This window comes from Onychostoma macrolepis, chromosome 20 (genome assembly GCF_012432095.1).
Source record: "Onychostoma macrolepis isolate SWU-2019 chromosome 20, ASM1243209v1, whole genome shotgun sequence".
NCBI classification, from domain to species: domain Eukaryota; kingdom Metazoa; phylum Chordata; class Actinopteri; order Cypriniformes; family Cyprinidae; genus Onychostoma; species Onychostoma macrolepis.
In genome coordinates this window covers 25,581,368-25,602,450 of record NC_081174.1, presented here as the reverse complement: position 1 = coordinate 25,602,450, position 21,083 = coordinate 25,581,368, and the positions used below count along the sequence as shown (strand labels likewise).

General features: G+C 35.3%; 1 protein-coding gene across 3 annotated transcripts in view; it reads right to left on the bottom strand.

The window, feature by feature from the left end:
* Positions 1-21,083, bottom strand: part of fam184ab (family with sequence similarity 184 member Ab) — a 130,422-nt gene that overhangs the window by 82,198 nt on the left and 27,141 nt on the right. For 2 of the 3 annotated variants that reach the window (XM_058756364.1, XM_058756366.1), the window contains exons 2-3: positions 5,276-5,743; positions 1,695-2,117 (exon numbers count right to left, since the gene is read on the bottom strand). In XM_058756364.1, the coding sequence (XP_058612347.1) occupies positions 1,695-2,117; positions 5,276-5,743 (891 nt within the window). The remainder of the gene's footprint in view (positions 1-1,694; positions 2,118-5,275; positions 5,744-21,083) is intronic. The other variant, XM_058756365.1, reaches the window with a different exon arrangement.

Sequence of the window (21,083 nt, the reverse complement as noted above, 5' to 3'; positions counted from 1 at the left end):
CACTGCTTTGAAGTCTCTTCTGTAAATGTGTCTGAAATATCTGATGTGTTCAGAGAAACCAAAACACATCAGTAGTTTGACTTTCACTGCTACAATGTTCTGTGAACGCCATTTTAATTATTTAAAATACACTGCAGAGGGTTAAAGAAATACTGTATTTGTTCTAACATGTTTGTAAATGACATGTAAAATAAGCTTTTTAAAACTAACATCAAACAGAATTTTAACCCATTTTAGTAACATAATGTGATGCATTTAAACAAGATATTCAACAAGAAAAAACATGTAGAGCAGTTAATTAAAAATTAGACCAGCGGCCAGGAACCTGTTAGGAAATGAGTTGTGAATTTAGCGGTCATTTTAACTATTAAGATTAGATGATTCTCATTAGATGAATTAGAAAATGAGATTAAATGTGCAACATAAATTAAGCATAAACAAATTTACTTATCTTTATGAAAGTGAAATTCTGCACAAAGCCAATCAGAGTTTAATAAAAAATTAATTCAGTAAGGTAACACTATACAATAAGGTTCCATTTGTTAACAAACTAACAATGAAAAATACTTGCAACGCATTTTTTACTCTTAGTTAACGTTGATTCCAACATTTACTAATACATTATTAAAATGAAAAGTTGTATCTATTAATGTTAATTAATAGACCTGAGCTAACATGGACTGAAGGTCCTTGCACACGGAGTCCGAAATTTTTGTATGCGGTTTTCCGGTTTTCCGGTTTTTTTTTTTTCGTATTCATCATCCTTTCCTATCAAAATGCTTGCTACGGATGTGAAAACGCAGAAAATCGATCCTGATCCGAATTTTTTTATGACAGACAAAAGTTTCGAAGGCAGTGTGTAAACATGATTGACACAAAGTGAAGTCATGCTTATTTTTTAACGTGTGAAAATTTCGGATGAAAATTTCGGACTCAGTTTGCAATGACCTTAACTAACGTTAACAAAGAGGAATTAATACTGTAACAAATGTATTGCTCACAGTTAGTTAATGCATTAAATACAGTTAACAAATGGAACCTTATTGTAAAGTGTTAAAAAAAAAAATTAAATTAAATTAAATTACATTACATTAAAAGGTCCACTAAAGAATGTATGGAAAAATACAATAGAAGTCAATGAAACTGTGGTTACAAACTTTCTTCAATATATCTTCTAAATATCAAAATTAAGAAAGCTGGTAACACTTCAGTTTAGGGACCAATTCTCACTATTAACTAGTTGCTTATTAGCATGTGTATTACTTATCATATTGGCTGTTTATTAGCACTTATAAAGCACATATTAATGGCTTATTCAACATGAACATATTTTAGATCCCTTAATCCTACCCCATTCCTAAATTTAACAAGTAATTTACTAACAATTAATTAGGAAAATTAGGAGTTTATTGAGGCAAAAGTCATAGTTAAGAGTTTATAGTGAGAATCGGTCCCCGAACTAAAGTATGACCAGAAAGTCATACCAGGGTGAGTAAATGATGACACAATTTTCATTTATGGGTGAACAATATCATTAAATTAAAGTACATTTTAAATTAAATATTAAAAAAATTAATAAAATAAAATAAAAAAAGAAGATAAAAGGAAAAGACAAAAGAGTAATAAAGTGCTATGTTGCATCTAACCCCTATCATTTTATTTCAAGGACATGTGATGCATCTGGTGGCCTTTACCTTGATGTTGTTCTCTGCAGCAATGAGGGAGGCCTGCAGTTTGTGGGATTTCTCCCTGCTCTCCCTGGCCTCCTCCTGCACCCGCTGCAGTTCACTGCGCAGTTTCCCCAGAGTCTTCTGCAGCGCCGCTTCCTGCGCCTGGAACTCCTTCCTCAGCTCGGCTTCGGTCTTCTTCCAGGCCAGCAGGTTCTCTGCGGTCATCTGCTGCGTGCGCTTCATGGCCTCCAGTTCCCGTTCATAGAAAGCCTGGGCTTTATTTAGCTTGGCCTCGTACTCCTCCACCAGACGCTTCTTGTCCTGTTTCAGTTCCTCAACTCTTTCGGTCAGTGAATCCACCTCCGCTTTATGAAGCTGTCCCAGTTTCTCTTGGTCTTTGTTGTAGTTGGCATTCTGGCTTTGGTGTGAACGAAGCAGTTCTTGGACCTGTGAATACAACATTCATTTGAGTTTTTTTTTTTAAATGGATGCAAAACATTTGCTGCTTCAAAACAATTAGTCTGTTACTGAATATGAAAATGCTACAGAGCAGGACACATTTACAGCCAATTGTATGCAAAATTTTTAATTTTAATCAACAAAAACGGATAAACGAATGAGTAACTATTAAGCTCATTTACCCAAACATAAATGAATCCATCTTAAAAATGTATGTTTGGCCAAAATTTGTTAAAATAAATAATAATAGTAATAAAAATAAATAATAATAATATAATTATTTTATATATATACACATATATACATATGAGTGTATATATATATATATATATACACACACACATATACTCATATACACTATCGGCACCCTTGGTAAATATGATACCAAAGGAGGCTGTGAAAATTAATCTGCATTGTTAATCCTTTTGATCTTTTTTTTTTTTTTAATTCACAAAAATCTAACCTTTCATTGGATAATACGAATTTAAAATGGGGGGAAATATCATTATGAAATAAATGTTTTTCTCAAATACACGTTGGACACAATTATTGCCACCCCTAGAAATTCTTATGAGTAAAATATCTCTGAAGTATATTCCCATTCATATTCACAATCTTGAGCACTCCAGGGTGATTATGAACATGACATTATCCAGCCATGGCTTCCTGTTTCACAGAAATATAAATAGGAGGGACAACAAAGCCCAAATTACCAAAGAATATATTTCTGATGTGCAGCAAAAGATAACTGAGCTTCACAAATTAGTGAAGTGGCTTTAAGAAAAGAGCTAGAGCAGTGAAAATTCCCATTTCCACCATCAGGGCAATAATTAAGAATTTCCAATCAACATAAAATGTTACGAAACTGCCTGGAAGAGGACGTGTGTCTATTACGCCCTAATGCACGGTGAGAAGGAGAGTTTGAGTGGCTAAAGACTCTCCAAGGACCACAGCTGGAGAATTGCAGAAAATAGTTGAGTCTCGGGGTCAGAAAACCTTTTAAAAAAAATTGTCAAACAGCACCTGCATCACCACATGTTGTTTGGGAGGGTTTCAAGAAAAACTCCAGCATATTCAATTATCAGACATGACTGGAACTTCAAATGGGACTGGCCTCTATGGTCAGATGAAACTAAAAAATGAGCTTTTTAGCAGAAAACACTCAAGATGGGTTTGGTGCACACAGGGACAAAATGTACCCCATGTGTACAATTAAATATACTGCTGTATTTTTGATGTTGTAGGCCTATATTTCTGCTGGAGGTCCTGGACATCTTGTTTAGACACATGGCATCATGGATTCTATCAAATACCAACAGATAAAAAAATCAATAAGTGACTGACTCTGTTAGAAATCTTATAATGGGCCATGTTTGGATCTTCCAGCCATACAATAATCCAAACACAAACCTCAAAAACAACACAAAAATGGGTCACTGAGCACAAAACCAAGCTTCTGCTGGCCATTCCAGTCCTCTGACCTGAACCCTATAGAAAATGAGTGAGGTGAACTGAAGAGAAGAAGCACCAACATGGAGCTGGGAATCTAAAGGGTCTGGAGTGATTCTGGATAAAGGAATGGTTTCTGATCTCTTGTCAGGTGTTCTCTAACCTAATCAGGCATTATAGGAGACATTTAGAGGCAAATGGCAAATGGAGGTTTCAAAATGTATTGAATAAAAGGGTGCCGTTAATTGTGGCCAATGTGTATTAAGAGAAAAACATTTATTTCATAATGATATTTCCCCCCTTTAAAATTTTTATTATCCAATGAAAGGTTAGATTTTTGTGAATTTTTTAAAATCAAAAGATCAAAAGGATTAACAATGCAGGTTAATTTTCACAGCCTTCTTTGTTCATATTTACCAAGGGTGACGATATTTTTGGCCATGACTGTATATATATTATTAATATAATAATTATAATAATAATAATAATATATATATATATATATTATTTAAGTTTGGAATTCTTTGAGGTAAATGAACTTAATAATATATTTCTATAGACTTTACAATCATCCAGATTAATCAATCTGATAATGGAATAAATAGAACCTAAATAGGAACATGAAAAATCAAAATTCCATCAAAATTAAAGTTTAATAATTTACCTATTAATTATATGAAGAAATAAATATATTAAGTTTACATATTAAATTTAAATATTCAAGTTTATTAATTGTACTGTACAGGTAAGTTCACAACTAATGTAAAATTGTTGTTATTATGATGATGATGATGATGATGATGATGATATCATTTTTAAATACTTATTTTTTTATTTTAAAGTGAAGTAGTAGAACAGTAGTAATATTGTTAAATTGTAACATTTAGGGCCAGTTTTACTAACAGCTTGCACCAGCGCAAACTGTCTTTTGGCGTTAAAATAGTACTCTCAGGGTTTACTAAAGACGCGCAGTGACGAATTAGCACTGAAAAGGCATGGACACAGTTATTTTTGCGCCTGACCTTATTGAATATGCATTTATAGGAGTTTCCCTTACAGACACAAAATTTATGGGAAGAGAGTATTCAAATAAATCACGCAATGAGATTTACTAACGTTTGCGCTCATCAAATTACTGCCATTTGCGCCATTATTTAACGCCCAAAAGAAGCATGTCTTAAACTATTTTGCGCTTGAAATGGCTGCAATTATTGTTGCTAGGAGAGGCACAGCAGAGAACAGAGAGCACGTGGTAGAAGGGAGAGGATTTTTCCACACGTAGCCTATTCATTTATTTGGAAAGAACATATTATCCGAGCATATCGTTTTCCAAGCCATGTTATTTTTAATTTGCTTCAGGAAATAAAAGACGACTTGGAACCCTCAACTAGGAGTCACGCAATACCAGCTCTATCAAAACTGTTGCAACCCTTCATTTTTTGGCATTCGGTTCTTTTCAACGTACTGTGGGTCATTTATTTCTTTACTGTTTATTGCACGTTGTTAGTAAATCACCTGCAGAAATTTCCATGCCAATCGGCACGGTTTTGGAATTGCGCTAATTTGCCCTGTTTAATAAAACTGGCCCTTAATTAGTAATAATAATAATAATAAAAATGATTAGTACTATTTTATAGTCATAATGATACATAATCACAAAATTCTGGCCAAATTGTGCAGCCCTAAGACAGACCTACATTTTTACATGTAACCACAAAAAACAGTCGAAGCACCTCCTGCCGATGTGCGGCACGTAGCTCCTCAAGAGCCTGTTGTTTCTCCTGCTCAAACTGGGACTGCAACTGTCCGAAGGAGCGGAGCTTCTCCTCGAAAGAGCGTCGCATTTCTTCCACCTCGCGGGACATGGTGACCACGCGCTGCGTGTGCTGCGCCTCCGTGCACAGCTGCATGTCCTCCACCCGCTGGCGGTACGTCTCGAACTCCGTCAGGGCCTGCCGCTTCATCCGCTCGTGCAGCTCCATGGACTCCTCCAGAGACTGAATGCGCCGCTTCAAGTCCATCTCGTCGCTGATCTTGCTCTTGTACTGCATGATCTTCTCCCGCGTTTCCGAGAGGATCTGTTGCACCTCCTCCTCGTGGGCCTCCTTCAGGGTCTGGATGGCTGCTTCGTGCTCGTCGTTCTTGGTGTTGAGGGCGTAGATCACCTGGAGAGGTAAAAGAATGGAGAACTCATTGCAAACGAGACTCAAAAGTTAAATCAAATAACAGTTGCATCATCTTCTAGAACCTTCTAGGAAACAAGAACCTGTGTTTGCTCAGTCCATGACGGATTAAAAGGTAGAGAAATGCCACAGAACAAATTTAACATTAAAGGTTAAGTAAACACTGTTTTGCTGATCTAGAGTGTTTGTTTTCAATGCATTACACATGTAAAGCCAAACCAAGGAACTGATGCACTTTCATTGCAGCAAGCTTTCATTGACTGACCTTTAAATCCAGAAGATTTATGCCCAGCTCAAATATGGAAAACACTTTGCCATTGTACTTTGAGATGTTATATTTAGAGGGTAACACCTTATTTACAACAAAACTTTTTGTTTCTCGCTATACTTATTCTGTAGTGGCTGTAAAGTGTACATTTGACATCAAGTGACCATAAAAAGTACCAAAACTGCATATCAAAAAAATAAAAAAAATAAAAAATAAAATAAAAATAGGTTTGACAACATGTGAAGAATATTAGCAGGATAAAAATTAAACAACTGCACAAAAACAAACAATTTTCATTGTAATATTTTCATTCACCTTGCATATTTTTATTCATGGTTTTTGAAGATTAGAGAATGTCAGTTAACCTGTTCATGTTGTCCTCTGCCTAATTTGGTAAAAACAAAATAATAATTCCAAGTATTATTGTTTCTCTTCTCTTTAAAACAATAAAAATATTCATTTTGCTATCCTGTGCAATTAGCATGTAGAATTTCATGGATAGGTGCAATTTGTTAGCAATTTCCCTGTTGTCTGTGACCCTTTTATTACAGAAATGTGACCCATTTTTAAGTTGCAACCCACCAGCTGAGAACTGCCTTGTCCAGAATGATTAATTATTAAAAGGATACATTATTTAGTTTTTTATAGCATGAATGAGTTTGCTAATGCATCATTTCCTTTAAGAAAGCTATATGAAACAGTGCACAATACGTTTTCAGAGACGTTTTTAATTTTTAATTCCCTCTGTTACTAGGGAGAGAGCTTGAAAGTCTCCAAAAATGGGTCTGAGATTGCCTTCACGAAATAAAGCTTTGGGCCGCTCATGAATACTTTTTGTTATTTTATTAAAATTCCTAATAAAATTACAGACATGAAATCTTAGCTCATGAATATTAGGTTATGCACAAATAATTTAACACAATCTTTTGGAGGGTTTTGATAAGTATTACACAGAGATCAGGAGATAAACACCCCGGATTTTAAATCAGCGCACAAATTCGCATAAACATGTCCCAAAAAAAAAAACAGAAAATGCTATTTCAGTGTTAAAACAACAATGACACATAAAAAGCCAAAATAAATAGCTCTTATTTCTTCTCAGAAAAACTATTCCCCTGCTTGATTATTTGAAAACAAAGTGACCTTCGACTGCAATTCTCATGCTTTGTGTGTCCGGCTCCCACTTCATTTCCATAATTGTCTAGACATCTGATTAGGAGAGAGCCGTTTGGCCACCTGAGAGCGGCACAATAGAGTTATCTCCTTTACAAATCCAGCTCTGTGAGAAACTGTGACTCCGGGGCGAAGACGTATGTGCTACTCTCATCACATCTATAGCAGACTCTCTCCCAGGATCGACCACAGAGGATTCCATTATTCTCCAGTTTTCTTTCACACACTATTCACACAGTTCATTCTCTCAGCCAGACAAAAATGAGCTGATAAGGGCAGCGGTGGACACAGAAGAATCGGCGGTTCGGTTACTTTGACTATGTTTTCTCTCTCACAGTCAATGCATGTCGATGTCTGGAGCCGATCCCGAGCGATGTGCAAAAACTAGCCATATCTGTTGTGTTATCTGCTCATTTACTGCGAGAAAGTGGAGAAAATCCTCACAACCTGTTTAAACAGTCCTGATGCACTTGTTTCAACCTTATCGGAAGCAAACCGATAATTGGTCTGTTGTCCAACACGGCGATACAACTGTCTGACTGACTTTAGCTTATGCTGCCTTTAAGTGCATTAGATATGAACTAACGATGAACAATTTATTAATAATATTTTTTAAAATGTATGATATTTTCATTTTATTAAATGTAGGTTAAATGTAGATTACTACTGTTCATTGTTAATTAATTTTCATTTAGAACATTAATATTAAAAGATTCATTCATATTAATTAAAATGCATATTAAAATGCATACAAATAAATTTAAATGCAACAACATTAATATAAAAAGTTTAAGCATATAACGTAAAATACGAGTTGAGCAAAAGCTCTTTAAATTTTAATGAAAATTTAAATAAAAGCACGAAACCATTCACCATAAAATTATTAATTTCTTTCCCAAAATAAATAAATATATAAATAAAATTTCAACTTATTGCACAATAGTGTAACTCACGTTATGACACTTCTAACTCTTCTTAAGGGAATGAATGACTCTTTCAAGGAAGGACAATACATACTTTTAGCTCATGTATGCATCATGCATCCTGAAGACCTTTTCTTGGAAGGACGTGCAGAGAATACCACTAGCCATCTACCTGTGCAACAGTCTACAGTAAGAAGCAAAACACAGCCCCGAGAGGTTGCTTGTGAAATGAAAGTGGCAGCCATCCTGTATAGGACTATATTAAGATTCAGGAGGCATTCAGAGTGTCAGCGTTCGTTTTAAATCTCAGAACACCCTGGAAGTTACGCACTCACCCTGATATACACTGACTGATGCTGAGAAAAATACTCCTGGAACGGTCTAGCGATTTCACTTGCAAAGAGACTCAATTTGACTAAAACAGTTTTTGGGCTATTATGTTTAGAAGTCCAACCCTATTTCTCTGACTATGTTCAATTGGTGCATTCCAGTACAGTGCCAGAAAATGCTATTATGCTGTAAATAAAAGCCGTGGTCATGAGCTCTGTGCACATAATCGAGTGAGTCTGTCATCAAGATTCTAAGGCATCAAAAGTATACTTCTGTTGTGATGTCTCTTCTAAACAAGCTTGACTAGGTTTATCGTTTCAAAACTTGACTATGTTGCTGCATGTGTGGATTGAGAGTTGTTTTGTTGTTAGCAATACACTCGACTGTGAACTGAATCAGCCACAAACATTCATATTTTGTCAGAGTACATACTACATTTGACAAAGTATCTATAAGTATGCACAAACATACAGTACCACACCTGACATGCTGCAAATGAAGGCTGAAATAAAACATAAATATTAAATGAAAAACTTGAAACTTAAACCACGAAATATTGGCAACTAACTGAAATAAGTGTAAAATTAAATACTAAAATTACTAAAAGTAAAATAAAAATCTATAAGCTATACTCAAATATAAATAAGAACCAACAAAAGCACATATCAAAATGACTAAAACTACAACTAAATGTAAAATGAAAACTGAAATATAAAATTATAAAGTGATAAAGGCCTATAGGCCTACACTGTCACGTCACATACAAAATATATAAAAATTAACAATATAATAATATAATACCTCTATGTTATGTCTATCTTATAATGGGATAATTTTGGTGACAGAATGTGTCATTATAATACATGGTTTTAACAACACAGTATCTCATTATTATGGAAAAATATTAAAATATAACATTAAAATTACATAACATGACAACAATGCACCAAAAAAATAAAATAAATAAAAGCTCAAAATATTAATAAAAATTATAATTGTACATAAATAATGCTAAAATAACACTGACACGGATGTACTATTATTCATCTATTTTTACTACAGAATGAGTTAAAATTTGCTGTCCGCCATGACAAAATGGTGTAAGATTTACTTTGAAAGAAATTGCTAGCAAATTTCAGAAAAAATTAATAATAAACTACATTTTGGGCCCTATTTTAATGATCTAAGTGCATGGCCTAAAGCACACAGCACAGGTGCACTTAGGGTGTGTCCGAATCCACTTTTGCTAGCTTAATGACGGGAAAAACAATGGGTGTGTTTTGGGCATAACGTGCAATAAACCAATCAAAAGAGTCTCATCTCCCATCCCCTTTAAGAGCCATTTGCGTTCGCACCATGGCGGATTCGCTATTTACACGGCAGAATTTGCAAGCGCAAAGACTGAATCTCCAGAGTGGAAACAGAGCTGCTCGTGCGCGAGCAAATAGGTAGCCTAATTCTGATACATGCAATGACTATCCATCGTGATATCCATTGCCTATAGGTGCATATTAATAACGCGCTCTTAAAATAACAAAAAAATTAATAAATACTGCGCCATTGACTTTAGACCAGGTTTGAGTTGGTCAATGGCGCAGTCTATTTCAGTTGCCTTAAAATAGCAATGTGCCAACAATGCGCCTGAACACACCTCGTTTTCAGACCAGCACACGACAATCTAAAGGACTACGTACTTACAAATATTTGAGTTGTTATGAATTGAGTTCTGTAGTTAGAAATGTTTGCACTGACATAAAATATTCCAAGATTTGGTTAACACCTGCCTATGTAGATAACATCCATCAAGGCAGCTCTCGAGGGTTTAGAACAGAGCCTTTGTAATGAGGGGGTTTAACACAAAACTGCATTGTCTTTTTTGATTTGTCACATCGGCTCAATCTTTAGTCCTGAATATGTCCAACGAATCTGGCAGTCAGTGAGATTTCAGCCCACTCCGAACTGGAATATGAGAAAACCCATTAACTCCCACAACACTGCGAAGTCTTAATCACTTTGTACTTGAATCTGAGAGTCATTACAACTGTTCCAACATCAGTCAATAAGATCAAGACCATGATAATGATAATTACAGTCATTTGCAATGGTGCAGAGAGAACAGTATATTGTTCAGTGTATAAAGGCTGTCTGTAAATTGGTCCAGATCACTTTTGGGGCGACGTAGGGGGTTATTGTGCAGCTTCAATCACAGCCTGTTTCACAAGATGTGCCTCGGCTGAAGATTAAAACGGGTCTGTAATGTGCAACAAGATCTTTCCTTAAAGCTATCGACTTAGCTTCAAGCTTTGACCTGTTATATATAATATATTTTGTGTTTTAAAGAATGATGGACCGTGTAAAATAAATATATCCACCATTCACTCCATCTCTTTCTCCATTGATTCTGCATTCTCAGGCACATGGGATCAGATCATAACAGGCAGGCTTATGAATATGCATTAAGTGAGGAAATGGGTTATAATGAAGTTGAGAGAGAGTGCTAATTAGTGTAATTATATGCATGGTATCCACTAAACTGCAAGGCACACCTTCAACGAATACGTAATTAAAGCAGTTGAAAAAGAACAGTTCAGTCTGGAAGGAAAACTTGGAAACGAAAAGAACTTTTTGCTATATCATGTACATTAATCATGATTAAAAGGCTCATAAAGGGTTTTGTAGCTCTAATTTCCTGCTACAAAAATGGGCAATGGCTGCAGTGAACCTGGAGGTGTGAAATATAGTTATGTTTGTTCCCTTTGGGTTCATAGCAGAATGTTTCTTCAACTTCAAAATTTCAATTTCCTTTTCATTACACAAAGGGTGTGTGGGAGTCTAATTTCTAGAAGTTCCATTGTTGAAAAAACACCTAGTTTCGGCTCCTCAGAGTTTCTAATTACAAGGTTGGTTGGTTGTTACTTTATAAACTGTTAGGTGTGTTTCACACAGCTACTGATAATCTACTGTATTCATTGTGCTTTGTATTGTACACAGACCGAAAACAAGAACGCGGGTCTTCCAACCATCAGTCATGAGTGTAATGACTGTATTATGTACACTACCGTTCTTTTTTCCCCCAAAAATTAATACTTTTTTTTTATAGCAAGGCTGCACAATCAACAGTACAGACATTTATAATGTTACAAAAGATTTCTATAATAAATACATGCTGTTCTTTCTATTGATTAAGGAATCCTGAACAAAAGGTATCAAATTTACACAAAAATATGAAGCAGCACAATCACTGTCAACACTGATAATAAATAGAAATGTATAAGAAATGTATCAAATCAGCATATTAGACTGATTTCTGAGCATTAATGATGCTGAAAATTCAGTTTTGCACCAAGGAAAAAGTTACATTTTAAAATATAATATACTTGACAACAACTATTTTAAACTGTAATAATATTTCACAGTATTACTATTTTTACTGTATTTTTAACACATGAATGCAGCCTTGGTAAGCATGAGAGACTTCTTTCAAAAAACCCCTATAGACTCTAAATTTTTGATAACCAGCCAATGACTACATTGAGATGCAATATATAGATACAGTAGCTGTGTAAATACAATTATAAAACAAAATATCATAATGAATATATTGTCTTCTTCACACAGCAATGTGGGGGGGGGGATGAAAAATTCAAACACAAGTGATAAATCTTATGGAGTCAGCAATATTAGCAGCCCTGAAATAATTCACAGGTACAATACTACTTTAGGAGATGCTTTGACTCAACTTAAGCAGGAAAATCCTAGCTTTACTTATAAAAAGTAAATAAACGTATTGGAAAAAGCAGTAAAAACTAAGACTGCAGCTAATTTAAAAGCTAAACGTCATACATATAAAATCTAGCATATGTGTGTCCAGTATAGGCTAAACTATCTAAATACAAAAATGTGTAATGTCACCTATATTTTAAAGATACAGTAGTAGATTTATCTGGAAAAACCTGAATACATGCAAATAAACACATGACACATAACTTAAAAGTGCCTGTAATATCTCACACAGCAACTGTCTTGGAAAGACAATGGCAAAAAAGTAAAAAAATAAATAAATAAATAATAAAAAAAAAAACTGTGATTGCAAGATTACTCTGGGTATTTTGTCACCTGCACTACTACATGCTGCAATGACAAGGTGTGAAATTTTGTGATTGTGTGGGATTGTCTTGTATCAAGGAAAAACTATTATGGCGAAAAATTGCATTCGTCTCAACATAAATTCAGAGAATTCACAAGAAATCTTACTGTAGACAAATATATGCTTTAAAATACTATAGTGTATTACAAGATTTGGACAATCACAGCTCAAAAATAATCATTATATCTTATCATAATCCAAATATACAGTAGATAACATATCTCAGTATCTCCCTCTACCATTTGCATATGAGCATATGGAGAAATTCTGACACATTGGGATGCATGTGTGCATCACAGTCACGCATCAGAGTAGCTCCACTATAAAGACAAAAGAAAGATAAAGCAGGGTACATTCCTTCCTTAGGGATTTTTTTTTCTAGTTACAAAGGGTATGACAATTGAAAAAAATTAATATTTATTTGTATTGAATAATGGGGAAAGCATGACTACACGATAGTAAGACTGCAGAAACAGGAGAGATATGGTTGTGATGAAATACTCCTGCCCGGATGAGGTCAGTTCATAAAAATATTTCTGAAATTCTGCATGAGGGCTTGTGGAATATCTTTGACATTTACAATGTTTTTGAACATATTCAATGAAGGGGTCGTACAACAGGGTCTCGAGCTACACCTCCTTTGCCATGGGCATTGAAAAATAAGCTCACTTTAAATTCTGCATGCTGCCTTTGCCTTGGGTGCTACAGTCAATAGCTAAAGCTGTCAAGCCTGTTTACAAAGCCAGTCCGAAATCAAATCTACAGGGTGTGGGAATGCTGTGAGTACATCTCTACAACATTTGTGGAACCTCGGAAGAAATGTAAAGTTAGCAAAACTCTTCTCTAGTCAACGAGTCTGTTCCTGAAACATCCAAAAGGGCCTCCTAAAAAATTTACTATTTTAAAATGTAATTTATTCCTGTGATGGCAAAGCATAATATTCAGCATCATACGCTAGTCTTCAGTGTGACATGATCCTTCAGAAATCATTATAAAATGCTGATAAAACAATATTATGTGTCAATATTAAAAAGTTCCACTGCTTAATATTTCATGTACATAAAGCTTAAAAGAACAGCATTAATTTGAAACAGAAATCTTTTGTAACATTGTAAATGTCTTTACTGTTATTTTTTAATCAGTTTAATGCATCCATGCTGAATAATTACGTATTAAGTATTAATTTCTTGGGAGAAAAAAACAACAAAAAAAAAAAAAAAAACAACAAAAAACTTACAGACCCCAAATAAATTTAGTAAACATTACACGATCCCTGGCAGTTCTCACCCTATAAAAATGCCTACAGGTATCATCAACTATTTACTCGTTACTATTTACTATTTGATGATTAACTATTTAATCATCAACTAGTTTCTCGTCACGTCTGGTGCGTGTTAAACCCAGACAGAAGTGTTTGAATAGAGGATTTCTGGATGTGACGGATGGATCAGTGCCAATTCTGTGAAGCATGGCTCTCCATTTCAAGTGTTTGTTTTATCCTAGACTTCCTCCGAATCTCAGTTCGACATGAATATTCACACTTCAGTTTAACTGCCCTTCGTGGCTGCCTTCTAGGGCAATAAACTTAACAGCCAAATAAAACTCCTCAAAACTTTTAAAGTCTCCTCAGAGAGCCAAAGTCAGGCCTGTTGAATCTAATAAAGCACAACTAACTTCAAAAGTTGCCCTCTACCACGACATAAAAGAAGATAAGTGGTACAAGAGCTACAGGAGGTTCATTAGCTTATGTTTAAATCTGATCTGCGCACTAAAAACCATCAGAACACAAAGCCAGTAATCCACTTTTAAGATAACACTTGCTTTTTCTTTTCGTTTTGTCTTTGGAGGAGGGGAAAAAAGGTCAATCTCCAGTTTTGCAATAACGAATGGATTTCCTCGTGCTTGTAAGGAAAATAGGTAGGTCACCTCCTGTTATCTGCAAAAACGAAGTCTTTCTGCACAACAGCCGATTTGGTTCATGTTACTCCTGAGGACAGAAGGACATAAAGTGTGTTTAGAAAGGGTGGCAGTGCTTGTTCAATGCCCTGGAAAGTTTGCTGCACCAAGCAGCTTTGGGTTAAGCTAACGCAGGCACCAAAGTTACAGATATTGGCAGAGCCTACTGTAAATATCAATGGCACTCCTGAACAAAATAATAAATCAAAAAGACACTGCTATTTGAACGCAAGTCAGGGATATGTGAGACAAAGGTGTTATATTCATTAATCAGCTTCCCTGTGGTCCAGGTTATGGAAGCATTTCCACCTCAGAGTAAATGCGACTATATATTTTGTAAAAGCTTTATATCTCCCAATTGTGACTTCATCTTGTAATTTCCTGTTTATATGTCACAATGTGATTTTACATCTTGCAATGTGACTTTGTTTCTTGGATTTGTGACTGTTTATCTTGTCATTTGACTTTGTTTATATCTAACTATTTTTCATTTCAAAATTTATCTAAGTATCTTCTGACTTTATACATTAAGGCGAAACAGGCTTCCATACCATGTTCATGAGGCTTGAAAACCGTGCCTCCTACGTGAGCTGTAATCTTCTCCACTTCTTCACCAGCAATCAAACTACAGATACCAGAGGGTATTATGCAATCCTATTGGCACCATTCCTCTAGAGAGTAAAGATTACAGCTACTAATTAGTCCAAGTTCCAGAATCTGAAGAAAAAACACCACCTGGTGAAAACGCAAGCACAATGTGAGGAAAAGGTGCCATCAAAAGTTTTCTTCTATAAGAAAGAAAAAGTACCAAATGAGGGCATAAGAGAAGTTGGAGCACGCCAACTCTGACAGCTGAGCAAGTAGGGTCAGAGCTTTGATGGGCAGTAACGACAGAAAAATCAAGGCGAGGAGAACTATTTGCAGGCTGAGATTTACGCCCAGTGGAATTTAAACCTGCAGGAGATGTTTTAAATCTGACTTCAGAGCACTTAAAAATCCACATCTCCATCTCAAAAAGACCTTCTGAGAAAGTACGTAGTGATCCTTGCAGCTCGTACCACAGGCATTATTTTTCCTTCTGTGAGCTTGATATTCATATATGACTGTGAAAAATAAATGGAGCTGAGAAAAGTGTTCAGTGTTAAATGTATGACAAAATACCTGAAAATACTTTTTTAATTCCAATTCAGTTCCTAAATTTTAACTGAACTGAAGTAGCAAACGGAATGCAAAATTGCTATTTGAATTTGGATGTTTTGTATAATTTTGTAATACTAATTGTTTTGAATGTTGACAGATAGAGATAGAGATAGAGATAGAGATAGAGATAGAGATAGAGATAGAGATAGAGATAGAGATAGAGAGATAGAGATAGAGATAGATAGATAGAGATAGAGATAGAGATAGAGATAGATAGATAGAGATAGAGAGAGAGAGAGAGAGAGAGAGAGAGAGATAGAGAGAGATAGATAGATAGATAGATAGATAGATAGATAGATAGATAGAACAAAAAAGATAGCTAGAATGCTAGATATTATAACATGATAAGATGATTAAATGAATGACAGAACGATAGATAGACAGAGAGAATGAAAGATAGACTGAACGACAGGTAGAACAATAGATAGAACGATCGACAGACAGATAGAATGACAGACAGACAGATATTACAGATAGAAAGAATAGAATTCCCTTTCTGTCATTGTAATTTAAAACACATTTCAACTTAATGTTTGGTTAAAATTCACATTCACACTGACACTCATGAATGGGAGCCAATTCTTTATGTCTGAATTATACCCACATCTTTTTTCGTAGACCTCTAGGGGTTTTGATTAGAAACAAATCAATCCCAAGAAACTCAGGACAGGTGACAGCCCATCTGTGCGGATCTTCAAAACCTGCTCTTACTGTCTGTTCTTCAGCTTCCTGATTAGGATGTTCTTATGTGTTCCATAGAGACCGGTACCACCTGGATAAGACTGGCTTGACAGATCAGATGTTCTTTAAATTCTCCAGTGACTACAAAGCCATCCTGCCATTCTGACTTTGGAAGGAAGCTCAGGGCAATGCAAGTGGACACCTGCAAATTCTTCCAGATCTTCATTCTACCATACCTACACATACATAGCAGTTAACTAAGCTACAAGACTATGTGTCAGAGAAGGTGTTGAGCAACCCTAAGGAACCCCAGGGAACTGTTCACAACACAGCCGTGCTGTGAAAGAAAGGCCAGAGTAGGCCGAACTATCTGATGTGGCTCAGATCTCTCATTGTGTGCAGCAAGCTGTTAGCGATGTGCAAGCGTAATGGCTTGTTTTTCAATGCTGTCATCTGCTAAGGGAACAATAGCGGTTCAGATGATTCCAAAGACCCGAACAAACCAATCAGGAAGGCCACCTTTGATACCTCACTCACTTTGAACTCACTGGAGACGAAGCAGGGAACAGGATGGTGGCCAAATTGGAGACCATAATGAACAGTGTGGCATCTTAGAGGACCTTTAGCCAGGGTTTATTCCAGCATGGTGCTCTAAGAAGCGCTACTGGGGATTCTTCTTGCCTGGTGCCAACAGGCTGTATAGTGCCATCTGTCTACCTGCACAGTCCCCCTGGCAGCGAGGAGGAATGACATTGGACAAGGTTACTTTCTTCCATTCACTGACCCAATAATGATTTCATACTTTTTCCTAAGCAATTATTGGCTGAGGGCAATATGTGCATATAGTGATAATTTAGGAACAAGTACTGTCTAGAGTTTGGGCTGGGTAAAAATGTTGATTTGCATGATCTAGAACAGTGGTCTCAAACTCAATTCCTGAAGGACCACAGCTCTGCACAGTTTAGCTCCAACCCTAATCAAACACACCTGATTCAGCTAATCAAGCTCTTCAGGATTACTAGTAACTTCCAAGCAGGTGTGAGTTGAAGCTGGTTGGAGCTAATCTCTGCAGAGCTGTGGCCCTCCAGGAATTGAGTTTGAGACCTCTGATCTAGAAAAACCCAAGATCGATTTTATGCTCTACGCTGGTGTTTCATGCACCACTGAATCTAATCATATTTTACCTGATTTTGCATTAGGAATTGAATGCAATGAGATAAAAAGGTCATGCACTGCAAAATACTGGCAACTTAATAACTCCATTAAGTTGTCCTTGTGGGATTGAAGCAATGACAGAGTCATTTGTTCATGAACAGGACTACATTGTGTAGTCAGATTGATGAACAAAAATGATTTTTTAATGAATCAAAAACACAGTACAGCCAGTGTGGTGTAATTTATAAACGAATGATTCTTATAAACAGTTCTTTTTAGTAAATCAGAAACATACATCACAACCAATGTTGTACAATTCATGAACAAATGAATCCGTTCTTTCAATCTGGTTTTTCTAATGATTCAAAAAGACTCATCTGAAAAATCCTTCTATGAATCCATCAGAGTGTTTACACAATAAAATCAAGTTAGCATTACTTACAGTAATGGGATATTTTATAAATAGATGGAAGGATTATATACAACATATCAGAGAAAATATGCAGGTACTCAACTGAATCAGAATCAAAATGAATTGAGAACCTGTGAATAGCAAATTAATTGGGATTTGGGAATGGTTTGGGAAACCATCTAGTTTTACAAAAACAAGCCGATGATTTGATATATGTCTTGTCATTGTAAGGATCCTTGCTCCTTTTTCTCTCAAGAGGAAAAAAACTTTGTATCCAAAGATGTATGTGGCAACAACAGCCTGACAAACCAAGTAGAAAATGATGATACATATTTGCTCTGGTGCCTTCCAAAGCACAGAACAATCTGAAATGCAGAAGGTATGAAGGCCAGGTCCCAAAGTACAGCAACAGGTGCATCTCCAGGCCTGTGCATCTGTTTGCCAGCCATGTCTCGCTCTAAACCCCCAGGACTCACAAATGACTGAATCACATTACAAAAACCCTGCAAACACTGAATGGAAGTGACATAGAATCATCTTTTAGTGAGTAAACTGGACTATAAATTTCATGAACAAGAGTCACAAAGTTATACGGTTATTTCACAACATCTTTGGGCCTTTGATTGGAGCACTGATGTTTAAAATAGATTCAATCTCTCGTGGTTTATGAGCTACATTAGAGGACATGGTCTCATGGTTAATGTGCCTCTGAGTGTTTCTGAAGAGAATCAAATGTGCTAAGCATTCAGTGGAAAAACCTTAGAATTGTAAAGTGTTTCTGACATCATAAACGTTTGCATTCACTCGCCAAAATCAAGTTACAGGGATTTTGGGGAGGTTTGACTCTCTTAATTAAAGCTTGCACGATGCAGTGGATTTTAAAAGAGCTGTCTTAATTGTAGATATTACATAACAAATATCTACTGCATTTTCAGACAGTGTTTCTTTAACCACAAAATTTGCCTCAGACAACATATTTTCATATTTTAATGCCAAATTTAATGCCATATTTTAATTCAAATCCTACCTTAGCAAATGTTGTTGTCTACCATTTTCTCAGACAAATCTATGGAGGATATTTGTGTTTGGAGTGTTTTTAAACCATTTTTATGGAGATGATGCAAAAAAAAAAAAAAGTTAAAGTTGCTGCAATGAACTAGCAATATTCTAGCTTTTAAAAAATACATTTTGAGAAGCTCATGATGTAGATTAAACTATGAATCAGTCCTCAATCACAAATGAAATGTTGATATAGCTGTAGCAACATTATAAATGTCTTTACTGTCACTTTTGATCATTTTAAGTGCGTACTTGTTGTCCATTATTAAAAATTTATAAATAAACTTACTGACCCTAAACCTTTGAACAGAAGTGTGTATATATAAGCTACATTAACATTACTAACTTACTATCTTATGTTTTACATAATTCTTTTTTATCACACTACTGCATAATTTAAACAATTTAAAATAAAAATGGCACATAAAAATGCTTTGCAATGTCAAAATTAATTCAAGCCCACATAAAAAAAAATAATATGCATCACACTTTAAATCAACACATTTTACTGAAGAAAAGAAAAAAAACTTAGCAAAAGGTCAATTGAAAATTCAGAAATAATGCTTTTATAAAAAAGGTAACATAGCAACAGTTTGCTGCTCAAGGACTTTCTGTTACAGTCATTTGCATTATCATCAATTTAGATATACAAAATACTTCATGCTTGTCTAACTGTACTAAATTGTGTGAGATTGTACATAAAACTTGTCTATAAAGTTAAAGTCATTTTTATAATTCATACACTGGAACAACAGGAATAAAACAAGCTTATATGTGCTTTTTAAAAACACAACTCCTATTTATTTTTTAACTAGTAACTGCTGTTCATACTTTCATCTCGCAATGCACCGCCTTGCAGTTACAGATCTGAGTTTAACTCCCATGTTAACACAGGAATAGACTTCCAAACCCTCTGAAAACTCATACATATGAACTGATCCATTCCCTGACCAACACTAATTATCCCTCAGCGCAGAGAACCAGCCTACTCAAACTCAAACTTCTCCCCAACCATGTGCAATGAGTCAAGCAGAATCTATCCCTTCAGGAGTCATTCAGCAGTAACATCACATGGAGAAGCAGTGTGACCGTCCTTCATCACCATGGCAACTACAGTACATGATCATAGTCTTTCAAAAGATTCATGATATAGTGGGCTGCAAGCAGGGCAGATCTGCTTTCGTATAGAGGATGCAATTGAGAAAGCGGTTCTTAAGCAGCCGTTCGAGACTGCCTTGGCTGCTGCTGCTGCTGGGGATCTTTTGACTGAGCTGAGAGACATGAGATCACAAGAGACATCATCTCCTGGTGGTTTGCTGGTGCCTGTTATTTATGAGGCCCAGAGCTAATGATCCAGCTTTAGAGCAGCAGCGGTTGTCTTTGAAGTGAACCTCTTTGTTCAGATAGGAGGGTTAAAACCTCTGTGGGTCCTGCTTCCAATGATTTAATAAAAGTAATGCCTATATAAATCGTTTCTCTGTTAAAATGATGTTTATTTGAACTTTCTCTTCATTAAAGAATAGTAAAATATATATATATATATATATATATATATATATATATATATATATATATATATATATATATATATATATATATATATATATATATATATATATATATATATATATATATATATATATAATGGCACTACTGTTTTCAACATTGACAATAATAATAAATGATTTTTGAGCACCAAATCAGCACATTAGAATTATTTCTGAAGGATCATGTGACACTGAAGACTGGAGTAATGATGCTGAAAATTCAGCTTTTGCCATTACAGAAATGAATTACATTTTCAAAACAGAAAACAATATTACACAATATTCATAACATTACTGTTACCCTTGGCGAGCATAAGAGGTTTCTTTTAAAAACAAACAAACAAAAAAAAAAAGTCGGTTATTTATGTTCGGGGAATACAGACCAAATATTACATAAATTAATATGATGCATAATAGTTGTAATGCTGTATTTAAGTAGATTATTTTAGAGAGAGACAGTATACGGCCTGA